Here is a 25,868-nt window from a genome sequence, read left to right on the forward strand (position 1 = left end):
GACTTTTTAGTGTTTGGCAAAGTGTTTTTGTGTTATTATATGTTTTTTAAAATATTTTTTTATAAAAAAATATATCAGATTAATATTATTTTTATATTTTTAGAAAATTTTAACATGTTAGTATTAAAAAAAACTAAAAAAACATTAATATCATATATTTTTAATTAAAAAAATATTTTTAAAAAAACATATTATATCTTAAGTCCGTGCAACTCGAAACTAGCCTTTACATAAGGTGTTTTGCATTTTGTGACTCGTGATTCCATTAAATTGGAATATGTTCATTAATTCTCGCAAATTCCTTCCAAAGAGATGCCGCCGTAAATCTTCAATAGCCCTTGTGTACGATTTTAGCTAAGCTACTGTTTATTTCAATAAAAATGGTTTTTTAAAAATGTATTTTTAATTTTTTTGTATTTATTAATTATTAAAATAATTGATCAACACAAAAAAATTTCTAACCAAGAAAAAATTTGGCTTGGTTTTTAGGAAGTATTTTTTTTAATTTTGAACGGAAAATATTTTCTAGAAGTCATGGAAAATTCAAAAATGTATTATTATTTATTAATTAAATCAAATTTGATCATCAATCTTTTTATTACTATATATTTTATTTTGAATATTTTTTTTAATTTTATCCATTAAAATTTAATCTAAATTGATTTGTGTATTAAAATATATAATAATAAAAGGATTGATGATATATGAAATTTTTAATATATAGTTTTTTTATTATTTGCTTTTCTCTTATCCCTTAAAATTTAATCTATCATATTTGGTTTTTATTTTTATTTTTATTTTATTTGAGATAATTTATGAAATTATAATATTTTTTTTAATTTCATCATTTTTTAACTTTTTATCTATCAAATTTGATCTTTATTATTTTAATTGTTATTTATTTTATTTGAGATAATTTATGAAATTAGATTTTTTTTAATTTCACCTCCAACTTTTTTGTCTATAAAATTTTATCCTCATTCTTTTAATAAACTTGAAAAAAAATTAAGACATTAATAACTTATTTTTCAGCTCATTTTTCATAATATAACCAAATATTATAAAATCTTTTCAAACTTATTATTTTTATAACACTATCAAACATCAAACAATAATTTACTTTCAAAATTTTATTTAAAAAAAAATTTCCCACCAAAGAAACAAGTTATGAATAAAGAAAACTTTCAGCAGAACTAAGAAGGTTACACTGTTGGGCTCTATTTCTTCCTCCAACATCTTATCGAAATGTTTTACAGCTTCATCACCAATCCCATGGATTCCAAACCCCTCCATCGTTGATGTTTCCACATTGTATGTAAATGTTAAGGATAGAGGTTCCTGAGTGCATACTGTATATTCTTCAGGAATGTGAAACAAGCTCCGTCTGAGGTAGTCAAGGACTCAAGGATTCCTTCACCCAATTTGTAGTGCACCCAGAAGCATACATGCATCCAGAGGACTGCCTAAAATCTCAGCTCCTGGTTTAAGACCTGAATCTAGCATCTGCCGGAACAATTCAATGGCCTCCACATAACTCCCATCTTGAATGAACCCTGACTGACTGGTAGCCTTCCAAGTAATGCAGCTTCCAGAAGAGATCTCTCCAAGCAACTGACCAGAGTTTCTCAGTTCCCCACACTTAGCATACAAATCCATGAAAGAAGTCAGCAGAATACCATCACACAGCCCAGCTTTTATAGAAAAAGAATGCAGCTTTCACCTTCCATTAGATTTCCCATCTTTGCAAACACGGATGCAATAAAAGTTAAAGTCTCACTTCACCCTGCACTTTTTCGATATCCCCGCTCAAGGAATAGAAGGTAATCAAAGCATTCCAAGAAACAACATCCCTGCTGTCAATTTCACTGAGAGAAGTTTCAACTTCTTCAACACCACCTAGTTAGTTATACATCTCGAGATTGAGTTCTGCACAGAAACATCAACTAATAATCCGTTCTTTATCACAAAACCATGAGGTTGCGTCCGTTCATTCAAACCGTCGCATGAACAACACCCCTGAAACATAACAATCATCTTAAGTGATCAAACAGCTCTATTTACTAATGGGAAATGTGAAGCTATCAACTTTAACACCCAATTCTCTCATTTTCTTATATAACAACGAAGCTTCCTATAAAGACCAAAATTAACATGGGATTCTATAATCAAATTCCATGTTAGAGTATTGGGTTCTTCTTGTAAAGTTTTTAACACTGATACGGCACTGTGAAGATCATAAAAATGTGTGTAAAGATGTGAACTTTGAAGCAAAGGAGATGGATTGATTGGCCCCAGTTGAGATAATGACAAAAACATGGATCTTTTTTAGAGTTTTGAGGTCTTTACATGAATTTAGAAGTAAAGGAGAGGAAGAGAAGCAATTGGCGGGTTTTTTATAGGTGATGGGAGGGAAGTAGAAAAGGGAGTTTAGAGGTAAGGGAAGACCAGGGAAAATGTAATAAGCAATGGAAATGTGAAGGAATTGTTGAGAGTGGAGAAAGATTCTTGATTGAGAAATCTCTCACTGCACCATTGACAAACAACTATCTGTTTATATAAATAAGTGTGAATTTCCAAGAGACACCCGCCAAAGGAATTTTCTTGTGAGAAAGAGTTTCTAGTCACAAATTTAGGGCCAATCAAACCAACTGAGCTAACAACACTAACCAATTTAATTGTCTGAAAAACATAATGTTAACCAATATCATTGGTCTAATCTACATAGACTTTGACGTAGTTGACAAAGGAATTTTGCATGAAAACGCTCCCATTGGTGGAATCAAATGAAGGCTGGGAATGGAATGGAGTCAAATATGGTTCGTCCTAGGAGTTGGTCAGGGCCAGGGGAACTGAAGTCATTAGGTAAGTCATGTTTAGGGAGTTTCCAACAGTCTGTTCAATTGGTGATCAAGTTTTTAACTAAAACCAACAGGGGAAGTACCTCGGATTGTTTATTCATGTACTTAGGAAATATTATAATTTGGGATCAGGAGAACCATCGTTTTCATTGTATAAATCAACCTAGGTGAAAACAATGTGCAGAGCAACTGCATGGCTGCACTTGTGTTTGGAAGACAGAGAAGGACCAGATTGATGTAGGCTACTAAAGTACGTAGCCTTGATAACTAACGCCAACGCAATGCTACTACCGCAATATTCAGTCAACATTCACATATGAAGTGCAGTCAACATCCTGCAGGGTGATTTTCCCAGTATACAAGTCACTTTTGTGATCAGAACAAAGAGGGAAACACATCTGATTCAGACTTTCATGAATTGCACTCATCCTTGGAACCCACTTGTCTTCATCGGCTGGGTTCACATTTAAAATGTTCTGCAGCAACCGCACTCGATACATAACAGTATCAGTTTTGTCACAAAAATGACCGACACAGGAATGTGATGGCTCATCAGAAGCCAGTCTGATCAGTAGCAAAGATAAAGCCCCATCTACAGGTGTTGGATCTGAAAGATTTTTATCCCCCATCATCTTTACCTCCTTTTCTGTGGGAAAGTGAACCTCTTCACTTCCATTCATATCTGGGACTTTCAAATCTTTAGTGTAATGCCTAATGCATTCAATTTTTGTTGCTTCATGCTTTTCTGCCAACGTCAAAATACAAGAGAACCTCAGATGATAACTTACAACAGTTTTCACCATCTTCAAGTTGTGGCAGCAGCAAAAGAAATCAAGCCATCTTCTCCCTACCCCTGCATACCACTTGATAATATCAGCATCTTCCAGAGAAGTGAGAATGCTGATAGGCCGGGGACGGCCCATTTTATTCGTAAACCCAGCCATCTTAACAGCCTTCCTTACAAGTTCAATAGGTGCAGAGACTTTCATGCACAGTTTTGTCAGATCATCCACGGTTCTCTCAGCATACTTCATTTCCTCCTCTTCCTTGATTCTCCTTCCTTCTTCCTCCAATGCCTTTCTAGCCTTGACTGGTGACAGATGCTTGTGTACCTGCTCTTGGAACTTGTCATAAGAATCGACCAGCTCTTGTGGCAATTGGTCTCTGATGTGCCTCAGGGAGAGGAAATCACCAGCACTGAGCATTCGATGCCATGTCCAACGCTCTTCAAGGGAGCCTAAAAATTCTTGAACCACTTCATCTGCCCAAGTTTGAAAGATTTCTCGAACTTCATTCTCAATTTGAAAATCAAATTTGAACCCATCACTCTGCTTCGACTTTTTAAAAACATGACTCAATAATTTCAAACCCAATTTCTTCCTATTCCTCTCCCGAGCATTTTTCAATTCCAAAGCCTTAACTTCCTTCTGTCTAAGATATTTTTTTCTTGCTCTAATGGCTTTCTCCGACATTGGTGGATGCAAGACTGATGGTGGGACAGCCTGCAATTCCATCCCTAGGAAATCAATTTTCTCAGAAACCGCACTATGAATAGCTGTCTTTACTCTATCCACATTCAACTCCAATTCGCCTTCCAGAAATTTCAAAACCCATTTCTTCAGATTCATCGTCAACATCTTCGAACCTGACGTAATCACTAATATCTCATCCAAGTACCTAACAGCATACATCTTCAGCGGCTTATATGAAGAACTAGACCCTTCACCGATCTCATTCTGATCGAGTTTAGGATTCTCTTTACTCATTCTTAAACGCATCTCTTGAATTTCTCTATCAAATCCATTGAAATAAACATTAATCAATATTGAACACAACCCGCATTCTTGAGGCAACCCCTTCGCTAAATAACACCTACCTAATTCAATCTTCAACACACCACAATCAAACAACCTCTTTATCACATCAATCAAAATCCCATCTTTAATTTTCTCCTCTATAAACAAGTACAACTTATCTACTTTTCTTTTATCAAACTTAACATCATTAAAACAAACACTAAACCACCAACTTGGATTATTCACTGAATTCTTTAGGTACCTTATAGCCGTATGCCGCCCCATATTAACACGTCCACCATAAGAAAACGTGACAAAACGATCATCATAAACAATTTCTAAAACAATCCTAATAGCTTCAATAAAAACCTTAAGTTTCAAATTTGGCAGAACCAAGGTCTCACCTTCATCACTCATTTTGACACAATGAGCCTCAATATCAAACCGATTCTCAAAAATCTCACGACCCATTTCTTCAATTGAGAAACGCTTCGAAACGGAGTGGTAAAGAGAGAGGTTCGGCTGAGTTGACTCGGCCAACTCGTTCGACTCAGTGCAGTTAAGCCCATCATTGCTGTGGTGGGTAATGAGGTTCTGAGAGGCAGTGAGGAGGACTGAAGGTAAACCAACGACGTTTTGGATAAGATTGGAGAACTTTCCATGGGAGTATTGGGAAAGGACTAGGGTTTTGAGCTGGGGTGTTGTTAGGGGTTTTGTAGGGTTTTGGATTGGTGGGGTCTTAGGATTCTGGATGGTGTTAGGGTTTAAGGTTAGTGTAGAATAAAGGAGTTTAAGCGAAGAGGTTGTTGGAGATGAAAGTCTGAGATCAAATGTTGTTGTAACTTTCTTGAGGTTTACAATAAGCATTGAAACATGAAAACAGATGGAGATGGCAGACAGTGTGGCAATGGAGTTGAGACCTTTTGGTGTGCGTGCTTGGATTGTGAACTTAACTGGAACGGGAAGTGTATCGTGGTGAGTTTTAACATGGTTTTTTTGTTTTTTTTGTAAGAAAAAAGAAATTAATGTTTTTAAATTATTTCTCGAATAGGTATTAAAAATAAATTTTAAAAAATAAAAAAAATATTATTATAATACTTTTACAAATAAAAAATAACTAATATCATGTTTCAAACAGTTATTAACGAAATTAAAATCACTAGTTGTTTAAATTAATCTGAGTTCAACTAAATTTACTTTTATTTTTTAACAAAATAAGTTAAACAACTTTATTTTAAAAAAATATTAAAAATTATATTGGATTTTAACCAGGAGAATTTGTTGAGTTGATCAAGTTATTAATTCTAAATTGATTTTAAAAAAAGTTTCAGATTAAATTCATCAACTAAATTCTAAATTCATCCAAGTTTGATCACGTTTAATAATTATCATTAATATTGTTAAAAAAATCAGATATTTTTTTGGAAATTTTATTTATACTTTATTTCTTAAATTGTATTTTGTATTGTAAATAATTTATATTTTAGCTTTTGCATCCAAAATTATAATTTGTTTTTCATTTCCCCACTCCAAGAATATGATGGGATGGAATATTGAACAAAACTGAGTCATCCTCGGATCAAGAAAAAAGTCTATTTAGTGTAGCTAGCAATATTGTTGTTAAATTCATTTTTATAGTTCAGGGGAATTTTTAATTAATTTCTGTATGTCAAATTAAGTTATCTCTTTACTCGGATTAAAAGAAAATGATGAGAATTTGATTTCTCAAAAACTCATTTAAGCTGATAGTTAAAGGAAGGGGTAAGCGCTATTAACCCTAAATCAAAAGAAATTGATTTTGTTGAAGGAAAATGATTGTTGAAACTGTAGTTTTTAAACCTGATATAAAATCGATTTGGAACAAGTTTTGAGTTACTAATTAGATAGGTTTATCGTAGGTTAAATCTGTTTTTTTATTTTATAAAAAATAACAAATGATATCATTTTTAAGAAGAAAAAATAAGTCAATGGGTTTTGATTGAAGTTTTCCTGATATGACCTGATTACGAGTTAACCTGGATTTTTTATTGGATCATAGCGGGTCAATTCTCTTCCTAATTTTTTTTTAAAATCTGACCTCGTTTAGGCTCTAAATTACCGTGGTCATGGGTTAACCACCAGGTCAAATCGAGTTTTAAAATAGTAGTTGAAACCATAGTTATCAGAGTCTGTTCGGCTTGGCGGGTTGACCCACTACCCAAGTGACTCTGGGCCCTGGTCGGGTTTGTAAAAGATAAAACTCGGGCCTGCAATTGACCCAGTGAAACTTGTGTGACCTGTCAAGTTAACTCATAACTTGAAGCGACCCGATAAACCTACAAACCTTAATTTTTTCTTCAAACATTTTCTTTATAAACAGGAAAAAAAAAAAATGAAGGCATAGCAAGTTAACATTTCTCTACAAATGAGAATTTAAATCAAGAGCATTGGAGGAAAATATTCCCGTGATAGAAAGGGCATTGGGTTCAAGTTAAAGGAGGGATAAAAGGAAAATAAGTGTTGCCTCGCGCGTATGGGTTCATCAGATATTTTTTTATTACTCGACTTAATTTTATGTATACAATTCTATTATTTTTTTTTAATTACTAATTCATATCAAAATTTAGTATATAAATATTAAAAAAAAAATATTTTTTTAATGCAAAATTAAAAATTCATTAATGTATATATTTTATATTCACACGAAAAAAATTATGTTTTTTATTGTGAATATAGAATATATATATATTAAAATCTCAATTTTGTTTTTTAATTTTACTGAATTGACTCTAATTAACCCGAGTAATCCAAAACCTTATCTCCTGACCAAATAAATCTTGAGTCGATCTGATAACTGTGGTTGAAACAGAGGATAACCGCGGGTGGGATGAGGCAAAGAGATCGAACTCCTTTGGGGCCTCCTCAGGGAACCGGCAGAAAGGCAAAGCCACTTCACTTCCCTCGTCCCTCGGACCATGAGCAAGGAATCCTCCATTTCGAACCTAGATTCTAGCTAGACATCCATAAAAGAGACTGTGGGCTGAAAGCAATTGTCTCTAAACTTGTGGTAGACAACCTCTCTAATATTTAAGGCTATGTCTTGGGCCTGGCTCGTAATATATGGGAACTTTTTCTTGTTGTGGGAAAAGAAACAGTGATTTAACAATAAGTTTGCATAAAAATAAACATAGGGGTGTGATTTGATTTAATTCTCAAACATTAGGGGTCTAATTAGCCTTTCCCGATCACATGATTCAATATAATGCAATTATTGAACCACAAAGAATTGAATTGAATTGAATTCTTTCATCAGCGGGAGGAATTCACTAATTACTGAATTGGATTCAACTTCATTTAAACAAGTCATTGAATTCCACGGGGTTGTTATTACGCATACTATGGAGTAGGGATGATCATTTTTGGTTCGGTTCGGTTTTTATCAAAAAAAATAACCAAATTAATCTATTTTAAAACAATATAAAGACACATTTATTTTATATTTTTATTTTTATCTTTTTAACCATTCATATATTTATCTTTTCTGTGAAGTTTCTATGCCTCTAAAGCTTACAAAACATGATTTTGGGGGATGGGGGTTGGATTTTTTTTATTTCATCCAAAACTAGAATCTAGTTTTTTTTTTTTTTAATACTAAAACTTATTAGAGGTCACCAGTTCAAGTTCTACAAATCTCAGCGCTATTAAAGGTTTATATAATTATTAATTTCAGGACCCGTAAAATTAGTTAAAATACACACAAACTAGTCCAAAGATCAACATTATTAATAATAATAAAAAAATTGATAAATGATAATAAAACCGACGTCCTCATGTCGGCACCATCTATGGGCTGAATGCCTTGTCGCTAGACTCACGGTGGACCTCTAGTTTTGATGCTAATGGTGCCCTGGACGAGGGCCATGCATGATTAATAGACACTTCTCTTGTTGTGAAAATAAAGAGAGAAGAGAGAGAAGATAACGGGCAAACGATAAGAGATTCGTGACCTTAGAGCCTATAGAGGTTTTCATATGTTTGGCAGAAGATTTTTTCTTTTCTAATCATTCAAACTTCAAATTTCACACGAGTAATTTCTATAAATATTATAGTAGACAATTATTTTGATAAAAAAGAAACAAAAAATTAGTTTGAATGTATGAAAACTAATTCAAAAAATCCATAAGATTAATAAAAATAAATAATGAATATTATATGGTTACTTCTCTCTGTGACTTTTTGTTTTTTTTTTGTGTTGATTAAACAGTACAAATTCAGATTCATAATAGTTTAGATTTTGTCTGGCATGATTTTTTAATGATGGTGTTTTACTTTAAATCATAATTCAAAAATTAATTTTATAAATAATTTATAATAAATTAACTCGAGCTTAAATGACTTTAATTAAAAAACAAGGTTAGTAGAAAATAATTCAAAACAACTTTTATGGAGAGTGGGTGTAGTGTAAATTATAATTTATAAGTCAAAAACAAACTTTTAATTTAAACCAGAAATTATTTCTAACCAAACATGCTCAGATCTTTCTTTAAATAAAAAGAAAAAAAAACTTAAATCAGTTTACCATACCAACCATAAGTTTAAATCGTTAGGTACAACACATAGAGTTTTAACATGTGCTCACCAGCCCCACAAAGCTAATGGTTTGTGAGCTTTTGGAGTCCTGTCCCCCACGGCACAAGCTCTGTGTAGTCAGAATTATTCGTTCGTGCTGCAGTTTTTTCGTTGACTTGCTGTGTCTTTCCACAAGAACTGGGGCTCTTTCTTCCCCTCTGCGAGCTGCCTTCAGCTACATTAATGAAGTGGAACGATGGCTAATCTCCCTGCTCCATTTGCGTGAGTCATAATCAAGGCGCATGCGGCCCCTTCAATAATCTTCCATTGAAACACAAACTCGAGTCAAAATGGTTGGCACTCTAAATCACATTCACGATATTGCTGACGAAAGTTATATTGGAGCTTACTTCACGTATCTCAGGTTATGGGGTGCTGGTAGGGCCTTCCACTATGGAAGATATATAGACGTTGAAATTAACATTTTATCAGCTTCGAATATATATTGCATGATTGAATCCAGCTGTTCCGCCATGGTTGCCTTTTTGACAGCAAGGGGTCCAATTTGGCTTTATGGGATGGGAGTCAAGGCAAGCAGGGAGGAATCCGATATTATTGTTTCTCAAATGAATCATCTTTCGTTCCTTTCTTTTTGCTCAAACTATATATACTCTTAGTCCTCGAACTTTGTGCTTGTTTCTAATACAGTCTCTGGTTCTTTTTCTCTCGCAGTTGCATTCTTCAAAGATTTTTCAGTTTTGTTTTAAACCAGATTTTTTTTCTTCAAAATTTAGAGATTAGCAATGCTTTTTTTGCTTAGAAATATAATAAAAATAATAATTTTATCTCATATTAGAAACATTTAAAATAAAAGTAATACAATTAAAAAAAATAAAACTCCAATCAAAATCACAAATTTGAGATAAATTTACGATTTTCCCATATTCAGATAAAGTGGTCATGGAATAAATACTGGTCTAAAAGTTTACCGTACAGAAATAACACCAAAATGTACGACGATCCAAAATCAAAGTTTGAAACCAATTATTTATCCTAGTTATATAGTGAAGTATTTGAGATTGTAACATAGAATGTTTTTTAAAATAACTTTTTATTTAAAAATATATTAAAATAAAATTTTATATATTTTTTATATATCAACACATCAAAATTATCATAAAATACTAAAACAAATATTTTTTAAAAATCAAAAACCCTTTAAAAAATCATCTAAAAGCGAGTGTCAACTACCTCCAAAAGAACAAAGTCCAGCCAATATTTTTATGATTCTTGAAAGAGGCAAAGGAAGTTTCCCGGAAAAAGGTTAGGAGGACAAGATTTTAACATCGGAGGGAACGCTCATGATGTCTTTATCAAGACTATATTATTTAACTTATTAATTATATAAAGAGGACAAATTAATCGACATTAAACGTCATTTTCCCAGCCATAGTAAACCAAAAAACTATATAGTGATGCATTTTTAATATGTTGCGTAGTTGAAAGTGCTGTATTCTTTCGTGATCCCCACCAATATTATGACCAAACATTTAGCCATTAATTTTCCCACCCCTCACTTCAAGCCACAACCGCCCATTTTCAGTGCTTTGTAGAGGTTTCAACAACCCTAAAATTCGATTAGGATATAATTATCTTGGCATGGCATGATAATCGCTTGAGAATAACTCCATTAAATAATCCAAAGAATATTTTTTAAACCAATTCGTGTGGCAAATGGTGTTATTTCATGGCATGTGGGTCGCTTGAGAATAACCCATGAGAGATATTTTCAAACCAATTCGTGTGTTAGATTAATTTTTTCATATGATGGCCACTGGAGACTTACATTATTACATGGTCGTTAACTTCAGGGCCCGTGGGATTAGTCGAGGTGCGCGCAAGCTGGCCCGAACACCCACGTTAAACTAAAAAAAAAATATGATCATCTAGTAGGTGGTCCAGTGATAAAAACTTAGGATTAAAGGGTTTTTAGATATATTTATTGATTATGATGCTACATTTTTTTTTAATTGATAATATCAAAGTTTGAGAAGTTAGTATTAATATATAATTCAAATTCAAATTAATTGCACAACTATTATTCTTAAAAAAAAGGTTTTACTGTCAAAAGAATTTTTATGCAATTCAAATTATATATATATATATCCAATTAACAAATTTGGGATAGCATTAGTATTTGATTAAAAATCAAATTAATTTCACAGGTATTATTTTTAAACAAAGTTTTTAATATCAAAAGAATTCTTTTACAATACAAATTAGTCATATATAATGTATCCAATTTGAAATATTAGGTGTTCAATTTTTTCTTAATATAAATAGTATTATTATACAAAACTTTTAACATCAAAATAATTTTTTTTATAGTACAAATTGGTCATTGTAAACTATACTCAATTAGTAAAATCGGGTGTTCAAATATATAAAAAAGAACACAGCAATGTGCAGGCGATTGGCTAATATTAACATATAATGGTTACTACCTATGCCATAATTATTTTGCGATTAAGATTCTTTGTTTTTATATTGGAAAGACTACAACGGGAACTATAATTTAATATGGACCGATCCAAGTTTCGCAGATTGTCAGCAGGAATAATGCTGCTCACAATATATATGGTTATTAATAAATAATTAATTATCAGATTTCATTTTTTTTTTCTCGTCAAATGGGATCCCTTTAGTATTGTTTAGCATAACTTTTCCTTCTGCTTTTTAGTGTAACTTGTCTTTCTGTTTTTAAGTCTTTTTTAAAAGTATTTTTTTAATTTAAAAAATATTAAATGACATTTTTTTTATTTTTTCTGATAATTTTGATGTGTTCATGTAAAAAAAAATCTAAAAATAATTTAATTTAATATATTTTAAATAAATTATTTTAAATTCAACAATCTCAACCATCCTCTTAAATAGAATACTTGTCATTTAATTACCCTATATTAAACTAATAACTTTTTGGACATTACTAACGACATTCTTTTGTCCATGTGATATGAAAGAACCCTAATATTTACTTGGAATATTAAATTGAATTAATGAATAATTCAGCTTAATTATAATAATCATATAGCAACGGATCAAGAAGGGAATCCTGTGTTCATATAACTTCATTGTTTATTTTTTTAAAAAAAAAAAACATTAATCAGTAAAAACGGTGTGGCAAATATCCACAAAGTACTATTCTCGAGTAATTTTGTATGATCAACCCGTTTCCACGGTGAGCTAAAGCTTCACGATAAGGGGGTTTGCGTCAAGGCCTAAATTTTACATCTAAAAATTATAATGAATAATTGAATGTGACCTGCTTTTGTCTTGATTGCATGAAATTCATTTTCATTTGTTTTTGTTCTTTGAAGACAACAAGCTATGATCGATATTCCAATAATTGTTTTTAAATTCTTGACTTCATTTAAGAAGAAATACTTATTTAAATATATAGTTTTTTTAAAATATTAGTTTTAAAATTTAAACTCGTGAGATTGAAAAATAAAGTATGCATCATCAATAATTAAGAATGATTTGTTTTTGTGATACGATATGTTTTTTAAAGTAATTTTCAATTATGTTTTACTTGATTAATTGTTTTTAGATGTTTTTCAATGATTTTGATGTATTCATTTAAAATATAAAAAATATAAAAACAAATCATTTCAATACATTTTCAATTAAATTTTTTAAATTATTGGATTCAATGCTATCCTTGCATCCATATTCCTCTAACTAATAGTGATTTGATTAAATTCCAAAAACATTATATATATTGAGAAATACCTTTTACAAAGAATTTCTGCTTACGAGTCATTTATTCAATTGCTGGTGGGAGCTGGAGACCAGCTTTAACGAGGTGATCTACAATGACTCGATGCTTGCCTGTGACCCATGCATCAGGACGCCAAGCTCCCTCCTTCCTGGATTTTTCTTGCACAGAAATTTCTTCTTTGTTCTTCAATCTTCCACTTCAATAATATCCTAATTATAATTATTTTCTCATTCATTTAATTTAATCTTCAACAGAAACTTTTGCTTCGATTGTCAACCCCTTGTATGTGACCGAAGGTTTTGGAATTCAACTCTAGGTTACTTTGTTGAAAATTGTTATAATTTATTTCATCAAATTAATATCCTGTTGAATTCTGCGGATCTGAATCAGACCCGATGCAGTAATTGACATGAACGAATTGACTCTCCGTGACCTAGCAATCCCTTACATCAGCTAGCTGTCAATACCCCATTGTTGGTGCTCAAAACCTTATCAAAAACAGTATGATTTTAATGTGCAACCTGTCTGCCTGTGCCACTAGGCCCAGCCTTCAACGATACGCAATAATATTCATCCTCGTTCAGAGAGATTCATAACCGATGTTCAAACCCTAATATTTAACAATAAAAAAGCAATTTAGTTGAAAATCATTATCTAACAACTGCAGCACTAATGACAGTTCTGCTCCTGATGAACCTGCACACGAAGCCATGTTCTGAGACAGAAGATGGCGTTTATAATTTCCTGGCAATTCTACTCCTGATGAACCTGCAGATGGGGTTTCTAGCTAGCCTCCTGCACATGAGGGTCTAAGCCCTTAGTTACTGTTTTATTTCGAGACAACTCCTGATGAACCTGCACACCGGGCTTCTTCTGATTAACCTATTGTGCATGAGAGTTTAAAAGGGTGTTTTAGAAATGTGCAGGGATTGTTTTTCAGAGTAGTTTTTATTTAAAAATAATATTTTTTTATTTTTAAAAATTATTTTTTAATATCATCACATTATAATAATTTAAAAATATTAAAAAGATATTTTTAAAATAAAAGACAAAACAAGTTTAGTTAAGATAACTTTAATACTATTTTGAAATAGAAAATTGAGACACAAAGTTTCGATCCTACTGGCTTCTTTCCAAGTGACCGTTTAAGCCTACCGGCTTCTTTCTAAGTGACCGTTTCAGCTTACGTGAAAAATTAATTTTTAAAAATAAAAAAAAATATTATTTTTAAATAACATGTTTTTGTATATTTTTTATTTTAAAAATATATAAAAATTTAATATAAGGTGATTTATAGCAAGATAAGTAATTGTATAGCAAGATCATCAAGCGAAGAATTTTAGCATTACATTTTCGCACATAATTACGAGAAAACAATTGTGATTTTTTTTTTCTCGTACTACGGTTGAGGGAAGTACAATTTTCTCAACAAGATCATCCATCACAACCGTCTGATTGACTGATCTTTTTCTTTGATCTCTTCTAGATCTCATTTCCCTAACTAACCCCACAAATCCTAGTACACAATTCAATCCCAAAGAGGGAAAAAAACAAAAAAACAGAAGATGAAAATCAAGGGACATTTTTTTAAGAGCAACCATCATCACATGATTTATAGTTTATGATATAATTATCACACATGATCATGATCATCTCCGCAGCTCCATCATACGACAAAAGTCCTCAAAGCACACAAACCCATCTCCATTCTTATCAACCACTGCTATCATACGCCTGCAATCCTCTAACGTGCACTTTTCGTCGCCAAAAGCCTTGTAAACGTTTAATAATTCGTCTGCCGTTATCTTCCCGTCACGATCCGAGTCAAAAAACACGAAGGCATCTCTCAGCTCATCGTCCCCAGCCGGCTCGCAAGCCGTGCCGAGACGACTCGCAAGCGCCTCGACACTAATATGGTCAACCTCGCCTAAAATAACGGCCATCTCCTCGCTGCTCGGCGGCTCGGCTCCAAGCCGGGTAAGAAGAGCCTCCAGCTCATTCCTTGAGACTAGGCCGTCGTTATCCCTGTCAATTAGCTTAAAGGCCTGGGTCAACTCGAAATAAAGATCGGCCGAGATATCGGTCCAGTCACCCGATACTTGTGGCAAAATGCTGGTAGGAGTCCGAAAACCGGTCTTGGCTGCAGCGGAGGTGGACGCGGAGGAGGAGGCGGAGGAGGAGGAGGAGGCGGTACCTGAGCCAAACGATGATGGATCTGATCTGGATACCGTGGATCGGTCTTTTCTGGAGGCGGACAAGATTTTCTGGCTGAGTTTTTTGATGAATTTCATAGCGAAATTTAGAGAATTGATAGGGACACGGATGGAGAAGATTAGTGTAGAGAAGACAGAGAAGAGAGAAATAATGAGAGGAGGTGGTTGAGGGGCAAGAGAGCAGAAGGTGAGTGTTTAAATGGAGTGTGGTGAGTCTGGTGACAGCCATTTGAGGCAGCTTCCACGAAGCTTCCCTGGAAATTGCACACTATTTATATGTCTCTCTCTCTCTCTTTTCGGTGTGCGTAGTGGCTGTAAATTTATTTATAATATAATGTTTTTATATGTGGATGCTCGTGGTATTATTATTTTCTTTTTGTCATTTATGTGTATGCTGTATTGTTGTATTTTAGTCGGATGAATTTTTCTTTGGTACGACAGATGGAATGTTGATCAGTTTGTGAATTTATTTTTATATACTGTGTGAATTGTTTTATATAATTTTTTATTATTATTTTTATGTGGAGAAGCGGATCGATTTTAAGTATTGATTGGTTTTATATGTCCGGTTTGTTTTCTAGAAAATAATTTTTTTTGGAAAGTGAATTCCAGAAAAGTAAATTATTTTATGATGTTTGATAGTGTAATGAAAAATAAGTTGGAAAATATTTTCCAGTGTTTCGTTATGTTATGAAAAATAAGCTGGAAAATAACTTATTAATGTTTTATTTTTCTCAAATTTATTAAAATAATGAGGAACAAATCTTACAAATTAAAAAGTTGAATGAGAATGAAATTGAAAAAAAATATAATTTTATAAATTATCTCAAATAAAATAAATAATAATCAAAATAATAGAAATCAAATCTAAAAAATAAAAAAAAATGAAAGATGAAGAAATTAAAATAATAATAATTAACATTTCATAAATTATTTCAAAAAAAATAAGTAACAATCAAAAGAATAGGGATCAAATTTGATAAATAAAAAATTTTGATAAAAAAATGATAAGGGAAAAGCAAATAACAATTATAAAAATAAGGACCAAGGTTAATATAAAAATTAAATTTTAAGAGATGAAATTGAAAAACAAATATTCAAAATAAAATATATATAGCAATCAAAAGTTTGAGGACTAAATTTGATATAATCAGCAAATCATATGACATTTCTAAATTTTTCACGATTTCCGGAAAGTGTTTTCCGCCTAAATTTTTCAGGAAAACACTTTCCTGAAAACCAAGCCAAATTTTCCTTTGACTGGAAAGTGTTTTCTGTTAACCAACTTTTTTAATATCAAATAAACACAGGAAAGTTTGGAAAGTGGTTTCCCGGAAAGTGAATTCCGGGAAACAAACATAGCCGTAATTATACTAACTATTGTTTTTTTGTAATAAAATATGTTTTTTTTTATATGTATTCTTGATATTTATCTATTTTTTAATCAATTCTTTATCATAATTCTTTCCAGATTTTTTAGTTATAAAAAACATCTTATTTACCGACATTATTTTATTTATAGAAATTTATTTGTAATTATTAATTAACATTAAAAAAAGCTTATTAAAATTTAAATTTACTACAACTAACTTATTAAACTTATTAAGTAATACTAGACTACAACTAACCCTTTTTACGACAGTTTTTATAATTATTACTTAAAATTAGTATATCTCGATTTGGTTGGTTTTTTAGCTTGAACGGAACCGGATCATAAACAATTATAATTACTAACTTACTAAAACATCTTATTGAAATTTAAATTTATTACAACTAATTATTTTAATTGATAATTATCATAATTATTAACTTACCTGCTAAGTTAATAAATCTTATTAAATCTTAATTTAACTGTAATTACTTATTTTTATCGATAATTATCATCATGAGTTAAGGAATCCTGTTAAAATTTAAATGGATTGTTATTAAGAATAAGAAAGAATTTAGTATATCATCTATTTTGATTTATGTGGGATAAATATTATTTAAGACTTTAGATTAAACTTAAAAAAATAAAAAAACAAATATATTTCAACAAGTTACGCTGTTTTCAATAATATAACCTGTTGAGCTGTGCTATGGAAACCGCGTAATTAAAATAAAAAGAAATCATTGTTTCTTGGAGATATGATTTGCTGGAGCATCTGGGACCCACCTCCGCATGTCTGGGCAATCACAGGAGAGAGAACCGAAAAGAAGACGTCTTTTTTTTTTTTTTCTTCTTGAAAGTTGATTTTCTTTATTTTTGCACTGCTCCCCCCTGTTTTCTTGTTGCTGTGTGCTAAAGATACTTTCTATCAAAGGTTAGCTGCAAAGCTCTAGGCTTGTTGGCACTGCCCACGTGTCATGTTTTTAGTGATTTATAAACAGATACCCGCGCTGTGCTCGAGGCCGTAACAACACTTTAAAAAGAGTAAAAAAATATAAGAATTCGGTAAATGAAAGAGATAGCATGTATTGTAATAGCAATGATCTGTAAAGTAAAAAGATAAAAACAAAATACCATCAAGCATATGATGCTTACACTTATATAATTAACTTAATCTAATTAAAATATAAAATTCATTTAAAAAAAACTACATTCAACAAAGGTTGAAAATAAAAAACCAAGTTAAACCTTGTGACTTCCAGAACAACAAAAAATAGTTCCATGGAAAGTGAATAAATCAATTCACAAAATGTTAGAAAAAAAAGGCTTATTAAAAAAAAATAAAGTAAGTAAGTCCGGGTGAACCTAGTAAATCTAAGTTAATCTCTCAAACTTGTAACCCATTAAATTATATATCATGACTAAACTGAGAAGCTCAACACCTGCTCAAATAAGTGTTGGAGTATGAAACCAATAAATTTAAACTAATTAAAAAAAATTAAAAAAGCTAAATATAACAAAGACATGAAAAAAAAAACAAATCTTGAGAGAACCTTTATTATTTTAAAACGATAGATAAATCTCATAGAAAGTAAATAAAAAAAATGTTGGGGGATGAAATAAAAAAATGAGCTTAAGAAAAGAAAAAAAAACAAGCAAGCTCAAGCGAACCTTGTAAACCTGGGTTAAATTCTCAAGCCCGTAAATCGTAAATTCTTGACCCGGGCTAAGCTCAAAAGCTCAAAAGTTGCAAATTTAAAATGTCAGAGGATGAATTCAATTGATTTAATTTAATTTAAAGACAAAACTCCTTTAAAAAAAAAACCTAAATCTAAATCAAATTGACTTTTTTAAAAAATAATACACCGCAATACCAAACACACTATAATGACCTACCTATAGCTTAAGAATTTCTTTCATTAACAAATTCCTCACCTTTGTTACTGTTTTGAAAAGGAAAATTCTAAGTTATTGGATCATTGTATCGACTTCCTGGTAAATAAATCAACTATTTTTATTAAAATAATAATATCTTCTTTTTTATCTAGTATTGACCCAACATAGTTTAATCCATATTTGGTTAGATTAGCTAATTTTTTTAAAAAAATCAGTTTGACCAACTAAGTTTTACTAATCAACATCTTATTTAGTTTAACTTAAATCAAATTACGATTAAGAGATTAACCAAGTCAATTTTTAGTTCAAGTTTACTAATCATGTTTTTTTTTTTTGTGATTATTTGTTTGACTAAATCTGTATTGTTTGCAATCTTGTTTCAACATTACATACAATACAAGCAATTGAACCTTCAAAATTCATTGTGATCACGGTTGAATTGTCTGTGAGGCGGATTTCTGGAGTTATTCTTCGAGGAAGATGCTAAGCATTTGTTGCCATGACTTTTTCTGGGATCCTAAGATTTCAAAAGCATACCAACGGTCCGAAGAAGTTTAGTTTATTTTAAGAAATAATTCAATAGAAAGCAAAGATGTGATTTTGAAGAAGCAACAAATATAGACAATTAATAATAAATAAACAAATAAATAAATGTTTAAAATGACCACTCTGTCAATAGTTTAAGCTATTAGGTAAGGTCACATGATATAATTTATATTATTCTTTAACACATCCCCTCAAGTGAAAGCCCTTTAGGCTTGAAACTTGCAGAGCTCAAATAAATAGAGATGGTGATATTCGAACTCGTGACCGCTTGGTCATTAAGACTCTAATACTATGTCAACAAAACATCTCAACCCAATAACTTAAGCTATTAGGAGAGATTTCAGAATATAATTTATATTATTCTCTAACACACTCGTGTCTTTGTCTCTGTTTATAAAAACTATTGCTAGATTTTTATTCAGACTTGTCTGGTTGCGATTTGCACCACCATTTCCTATTCTCAGAACTGCAGAAAAGAAAGAGAGAAAGAGGGAAGGAAGAGGGTTCCATGGAGATTCGTCTCATGAATTTCTTGGACACAACATACAATTCTGACTACGAGAAATCAACTTTGAGACCTCCATTGGCAATTGCTGGAGGCTTTCCAAGTTACCACCACCAAGTCTTTCATTCTTGTTAAAAGAAAAAAGAAATCATTTATCATTTTTAACATCCTTTTCTTTTGACTTTTGGCGTAGACTTGTATTGTTGACAAGCAACACAAGTGAAAAGGGACACCTAGCTTTCTCATTTTGTTTCCCATGAACCCTATAAAGAAAGAAGCCTTTCCCTCAATTACCGCATATGTTGAGTGTTTGTTTTAGCTTTCATGATTGAGGTTATGGTCAGATATAATTTAATTATATATAAAATTTAATTATAAAAGTTAATTTCTTTTGTTTTTTTTTAATTTTTTTATAGATCTCACACACAAAACTCAATTTTCACCTTTAAAATTTTAAAACTTGACGAGGTTCGATCTACTTTTACAATTTGACCCACTGTCCCAATCCCATAGCATAAAAAAGAAAAAAAAGAAGAGTGAAAACAATGATGCCAGTTGAATGTGTGCGTGTCAATATATATATATATATATATATATTTATATATAAAATGGTTTAGTACAAATGGCAATAAAATTCAAAAAAAAAAAGAGAACTTTTCATGTCTTGCTTTGTATTATAACTGAACATATATTTGGAGAGAAAAAAAAAAGCAATGTTGACGGACATGATAATTAAAAAAAGATATTTGAAAAATTAATTCAGGAATTAAAATTTGTTCTTTTAATTTTTTCACGTGACAACTTTATATATATATAGAACTTTGGGGGTAAAATTTGGTTTTGAAAAGTACCCGAATGAAACATCAATGATCAATTATTATTTTAACTGATCACAAATCTCTCCCTAACTTTTAACTGAATCTCAAATCAGTATTTTGAAAGTTTAAAATCATTCAATTCGATCATCTAGGCAATTGGTATTTCAACTCGGTCCTCCTTCCTGTTTTGTCCATGGAATGTGAGCTTAATTATTATTTTTATTATTTTTTAATAGCATGAAAAGGCACTAGACACGCATGGTCTCCATATAATGCCACCAGTAAGGTGCATGGACAAATAAAATCAAGAAGAAAGATGGAATTCAATCTCTTCATTGATATGCTACCTCCTACAAAAAATATAGATTATTCTAATTATCAAAGAACACATTACTTGGATTATATTGATGATATAGTTTTATCATATACAAATCAAAATTAAAACAATATTCACATTATACTAGCGAGATAATCCCACCATAGTCATATATGTATAAAATTAAAAGTTAAGATACTTTTACGAATAAAACTATAGTGACTATACACTACATATACACGATGTTGATTAATTATATTAGAGAATAATATAAATCATATCTTGAAGCCTCACCTAACAGCTTAAGTTATTGGGTTGAGATGTTTCTTTGATATGGTATCAGAGCCTTTATGACCAAGCGGTCACGAGTTCGAATCTCATTATCCCTATTTATTTGATAAAAATCAAGCACAAGATAATGCGAGCCTGTGCAAGTTTTAAGTCCAGAGGACTTTAACTTGAGGGGATGTGTTAGAGAATAATACAAATTATATCTTAAAGTCTCACCTAACAGTTTAAGTTATTGGATTGAATTGGTTCTTTAATAAATTAACTAAATATTTTATTGGAAAAATGAAATTAAGCCAGAAGGAACGAGGAGAGTGACCCCATAGTTTGACTTAAAAAACATCTTATCCCATCACTTTCACAACTTGCTATATTTATTATAATGGTAGGAGGAAATCTAAAGATGGTTGGCATTTATTCTATTTTATGCATAGGCAGGAAGGAAAACTGGGGAGAAGGTTAGAATGTAGACAAAGGCTAGCTCCACAATTACGGCAAAATTTAATACCACGCAATGAACTAAAAAAAATAAAAAAACATATAATACTTACTAGGTGTTAGGTTCGAATCTCCGTCCATTTTTTTTCATTAATTAATTAACTAGTTGACAGCATAATAAGTATATATTTTGTAATTTTTTACCATGACAATATTTATTTGATATGTATAGACTGAAAACTTTAATATATATTATTTTAATGATGAGATAGTATATGTTATATGTATTCTAGAAGATGATATGGTAAACGAGGCACGCGGATTCGGATAAAACACTTTCAGAAGAAAATCCCTTATTTTTTAAAAAACTTTTTTGATAAAATATAAAAAGTAGAAAAAATACCTTACTTTTAACAGCTTTTAGTTAATCTTTTAATGATTGTTTATATTTTATTTAAAAAAAAATTAAAACAACATCTTTTTAATTCATCTATATTAACTTAGATTATCATCTCATTCCTTACCCATCCCTGAATTAGTTAATGGATCCGGCTGAGCAATATAAACAATCATATGGTAAATGATTGTTTTTTTATTTTAAAATTATTTTTAAAAAAATTAAAAAAAGTTATATTTATTTTGCTTTAAATTAATATATTTTTGGTGTTTCTAGATTATTTTGATATGCTGTCATAAAAAATAATTTAAAAAAATAAAAAAATATTATTTCAATATATTTCTGAACGAAAAACACTTTAAAAAACAACGATTATCATCCTCTTAAACATCGCTTTTATTAAATTTAAAAAATATAATACAATAGTGTCCTGCAGGACGCACAACTGTGCATTCACACATGGGCAGCTCCGCAAGAGTAATAATAAAAAAGGAAGTCGCTTTCTTTTCTATTGTTTTTTTATTTGTTACCCTGGGGGCATGACAGCCCACAATATGGCTAATTTGGTCCTTGTAAACTCAGTGGGTGGCACTCACAATGGGATGTCAATTGAGTATGAGAAGAAGCATCCAACGAGAGGAAAAGAGAAAATGGTGTTTTCTGTTTTGACTTGTTCATATCCACTCCTTCTGTTCTTGTCTTTGATGATGAATGTGAACTAGTCATATGCCCTCATCATTCGTGTTGTATACTTTCTCTTCTTTAATTTGCTTGCTAGCCCTTGTATTTTTTTTTTCTTTAATTCTTCTTGATGTGTTTTTCTCTTCTTTCTTTCTTATTCTTGTTTAAGGCTTTGGAAGTAGGGTATTTCAAGGTATATTTTCAAAACAAACAGCTAAAAATAATTGGTGAAGATGAAATAGGATGAAAAATCATATTAATAGATGGAATTGTAGTGTAGGGAGTGCATTGAGAAAATTAAATGACAAGAGACCACATTATATATCAATATAGAATGTACATAAACTAAAGATTATAGTTAACATTAACCCTACCCTACTTTAATCAATGAAACGTGAAAATCAAATATTGTTGTTGTTATTTTTTAAAATATTTTTTATTTAAAATAATATTTTTTTATTTTATTTTTAACATATCAAAATAATCTAAAATTATATATATATATATATATATATATATATATATATATATATATATATATATATAAAACATTCAAATAATTTCAAAATTATTTTTTAAAGTACAAAGAACAAACTCACTTCTTCCAAATTTTTTTCCTGCCTCAATTAAAGAGTTATTGGGCGTGCATAAAGGTTCCAAGGAAAAATGATGTTTCCTCCAGAGATTTTCATGATACCTGTCAGTTGACGTGGTGATTGTCAGTCTATATTCATTACAGCTTGTTTAGAACGGTAGAAATTGTGATAATTTAAAATATTTTTTATTTAAAAATATATTAAAATAATTTTTTTTATTTTTTAAAAATTATTTTTAACATCAAAACATCATCTTAAAACATTAAAAAATATATTTTAAATAAAAAAAAAATCAAAATTTTTTAGAACATGATTAACACCATATTTCCAAACTCATCCGTATATCACTAACGCTTTCAAGAGGGATTCTCGTTTTGGGCTCATGGGAGTTTTCTTGGGAGATGAATATTAAATCATTCAATATCTTAAATTTATGAATTAAAATAATTTTTTTAATATTATCTCAGAGTTTAAACAATTAAATAGTTATGAATTTAGTTTTCTTATTTAATTAAATTATAAAAATAATTAGTGATTCACCTAATAACTTAATCTATCTGTGTCACTATTAATACTAACTCGTACATGTCATGTTTTATATATAATGTACTAGCTATTTGATCCATATTTAACCGTAGGTCATAATTTATTTTAAAAACAACAAACTGGGTATGCAAGCTATTTTTATATGTTTTTATACATAAAAAATTTAAAGTATAAATTAAAAAAATTATGCAAGTATCTAATCAAATAAATCGATAATCATTTATGTAAATAAAAAACAAGTCGTTAATAATAACTAAAATATAAACTGTAAAAAAATAAGAGATATATGTAGATGTAGATTAAGATATTTGATATTGTAAAATGAGATATTTAGTCGTTTATGTGTACTAAAGTTATTTATTAAAATCAATATAAGATCATAGAAATAAAAACACATAAAAATAATTGAATAAAAAGAAGAAAAAATATTATACAAAGTTGAATATATTAGAAATATTATTTCAAAATAAATATTAATTTATAAAATAAAGCTCATATGTATAAAATAAAATAAAAATTCTTCAAGAATTAAATACAAATAAAATATTTTTTTAAAAAAATCTTTATTCAAAAAAGGTCTGCAAAACTTGTGGTCTATGTTTTGAGACCAAGATAAACCGATAGAAAAAAGATTGAAGATAACCACAAAATCAATCTTTAAAAAAAACAATAATGTAGAATGATAAAATCATAAAAAAAAAAGATACCGAACTGTATTAACTTTTCAAACTCGTGACCCATGTCATTAGATCAGAAGCACCACAAATAAAAAAACCAAGAAGTCCAATCTCCAACAAATCAAACGTCGAAGGATGAGACCCGGGGGAAAAAAAATCAATCTCACAAAAAATAATAATTAAAAAAATGAGGGTGAAAATCAAAATAAAAATAAATTAGAGGGTATAAAGAAAATTTAAAGAGGGTTAAATTAAAAGGAAAAATATTTAACAAAAAGAAAAAGAAATCAAAAGAATGAGGGCTAAATTAAAAAAAAAAAACATAAATTTTGATTCAAGAATAAAATTTAAAACCAATAAAAATTTAACAAAAGAGCCAAGGAAAAAAATCAAAAATTAAAACAATATAGATCAAATTGGAAAAAATAATATATGACAAAATATAATTTAAGAACTAAATTGAAAACATAATTTTTTTTATATAAAAGGGCCAACCAAGAAAATAAGAAATAAAAAACATAGGGATTGAAATTGAAAAAAAAAGACAAGCGTGTGCTTTCTCTGGAAGAGAAGGAAAAGAAGAGAGAGAAAAAACCGACCGCTAGCGAAAATCCACCAACCATCCGTCGCCACACTAGTAGAAAGAGGACATAATAATGCTTCTAAAGACACGACGAAATGGCAGGTTTATCCATCGGATGATGTCACTTGTGCCAACAGTTTTTTAAAATAAAAAATTATTTTCCAACTTAAAAAAACCCTAAACAAATGCCTTTTTTTTGTCTTTTCTAATGATAAAAATTTATTTTTATTGTATTCTAAGAAGCATAAAAACCAAAAAATCCCTTGGTCAACAACTTTTATTTTTTAACTAAGGGATAAATAAGTAATTTTATTGTTTTAAAGTTTTTGAAGGGACGGAATAACCCTTGATCAACAGTTCTAGATTTTGTTGACCTTGAGGTAAATACATTTGTGCAAAAAAAATAAAAAAGACTAGCGTACTCTCGAACAATCTTTTAATGACTAATAGATCACTGAAAAAGATTGAATTACCCTTGTCGCCCACTATGGCTCCCATTTATTTCCATCCAATGGCAAATAAAGTAATTTTACCGTAACAATTTACAGTGAAAAACTCACTTCCTATATATTTTTTGTTAATAGATTGATGCGGAACAATGAATAAAAAAGAATTAAATAAAAAAGAAACTAAGAATTAAAAACAAAGAAAGAGAAGAAAAGGATAGAAAAGAGAAGATTGAGGGTTGAGAAAATACGCAACTCTGCAATTTTTATTTAATTCATCAAAAACTCCCTTACATTTAGAAAAATACGATACAAATACAAAAATCCTAACTAGAACAAGTAATTGGGGTTATAGCACACTATATACGATACCCAACAATAATTAAATCAAGCCCAACAAATAAAATCTAATTAATAAATTTCAACTAAAAATTCAAATAAATTAAACTAAAATACAAGTTAAAACCTAATCTCAATGGTTTGAACTAGTCTTCATCATCTATGATTATTCAAATACATAAACAATGTCTCGGGTCGAATATATCAACTTAAGTATAGGATTCAGCGCCA

The 25,868-nt window shown here is 30.3% G+C and overlaps 2 protein-coding genes and 1 pseudogene across 2 annotated transcripts; all 3 read right to left on the reverse strand.

The window, feature by feature from the left end:
- Nucleotides 1–1,134: 1,134 nt before the first annotated feature.
- LOC112327871 (pentatricopeptide repeat-containing protein At4g38010-like) lies at nucleotides 1,135–2,850 on the reverse strand (annotated as a pseudogene).
- A 136-nt stretch (nucleotides 2,851–2,986) lies between these two features.
- Nucleotides 2,987–5,626, reverse strand: LOC112327903 (nuclear intron maturase 3, mitochondrial). Its single transcript, XM_024603136.2, has one exon. It carries the CDS (start codon nucleotides 5,519–5,521, stop codon nucleotides 3,158–3,160), a length of 2,364 nt encoding a protein of 787 aa, XP_024458904.1. The 5' UTR covers nucleotides 5,522–5,626; the 3' UTR covers nucleotides 2,987–3,157.
- Nucleotides 5,627–14,308: 8,682 nt separating this feature from the next.
- LOC7473581 (probable calcium-binding protein CML36) lies at nucleotides 14,309–15,532 on the reverse strand. The gene has a single exon (XM_002308872.4). It carries the CDS (start codon nucleotides 15,272–15,274, stop codon nucleotides 14,633–14,635), a length of 642 nt encoding a protein of 213 aa, XP_002308908.1. The 5' UTR covers nucleotides 15,275–15,532; the 3' UTR covers nucleotides 14,309–14,632.
- Between the last annotated feature and the right edge of the window lie 10,336 nt (nucleotides 15,533–25,868).

Source organism: Populus trichocarpa, chromosome 6 (genome assembly GCF_000002775.5).
Source record: "Populus trichocarpa isolate Nisqually-1 chromosome 6, P.trichocarpa_v4.1, whole genome shotgun sequence".
In the NCBI taxonomy this organism is placed as follows: domain Eukaryota; kingdom Viridiplantae; phylum Streptophyta; class Magnoliopsida; order Malpighiales; family Salicaceae; genus Populus; species Populus trichocarpa.

Bases quoted from the DNA above. Each gene is read 5' to 3' on its own strand.
- LOC112327903 (XM_024603136.2), bottom strand. From the start codon at position 5,521: ATGCTTATTGTAAACCTCAAGAAAGTTACAACAACATTTGATCTCAGA.
- LOC7473581 (XM_002308872.4), bottom strand. From the start codon at position 15,274: ATGAAATTCATCAAAAAACTCAGCCAGAAAATCTTGTCCGCCTCCAGA.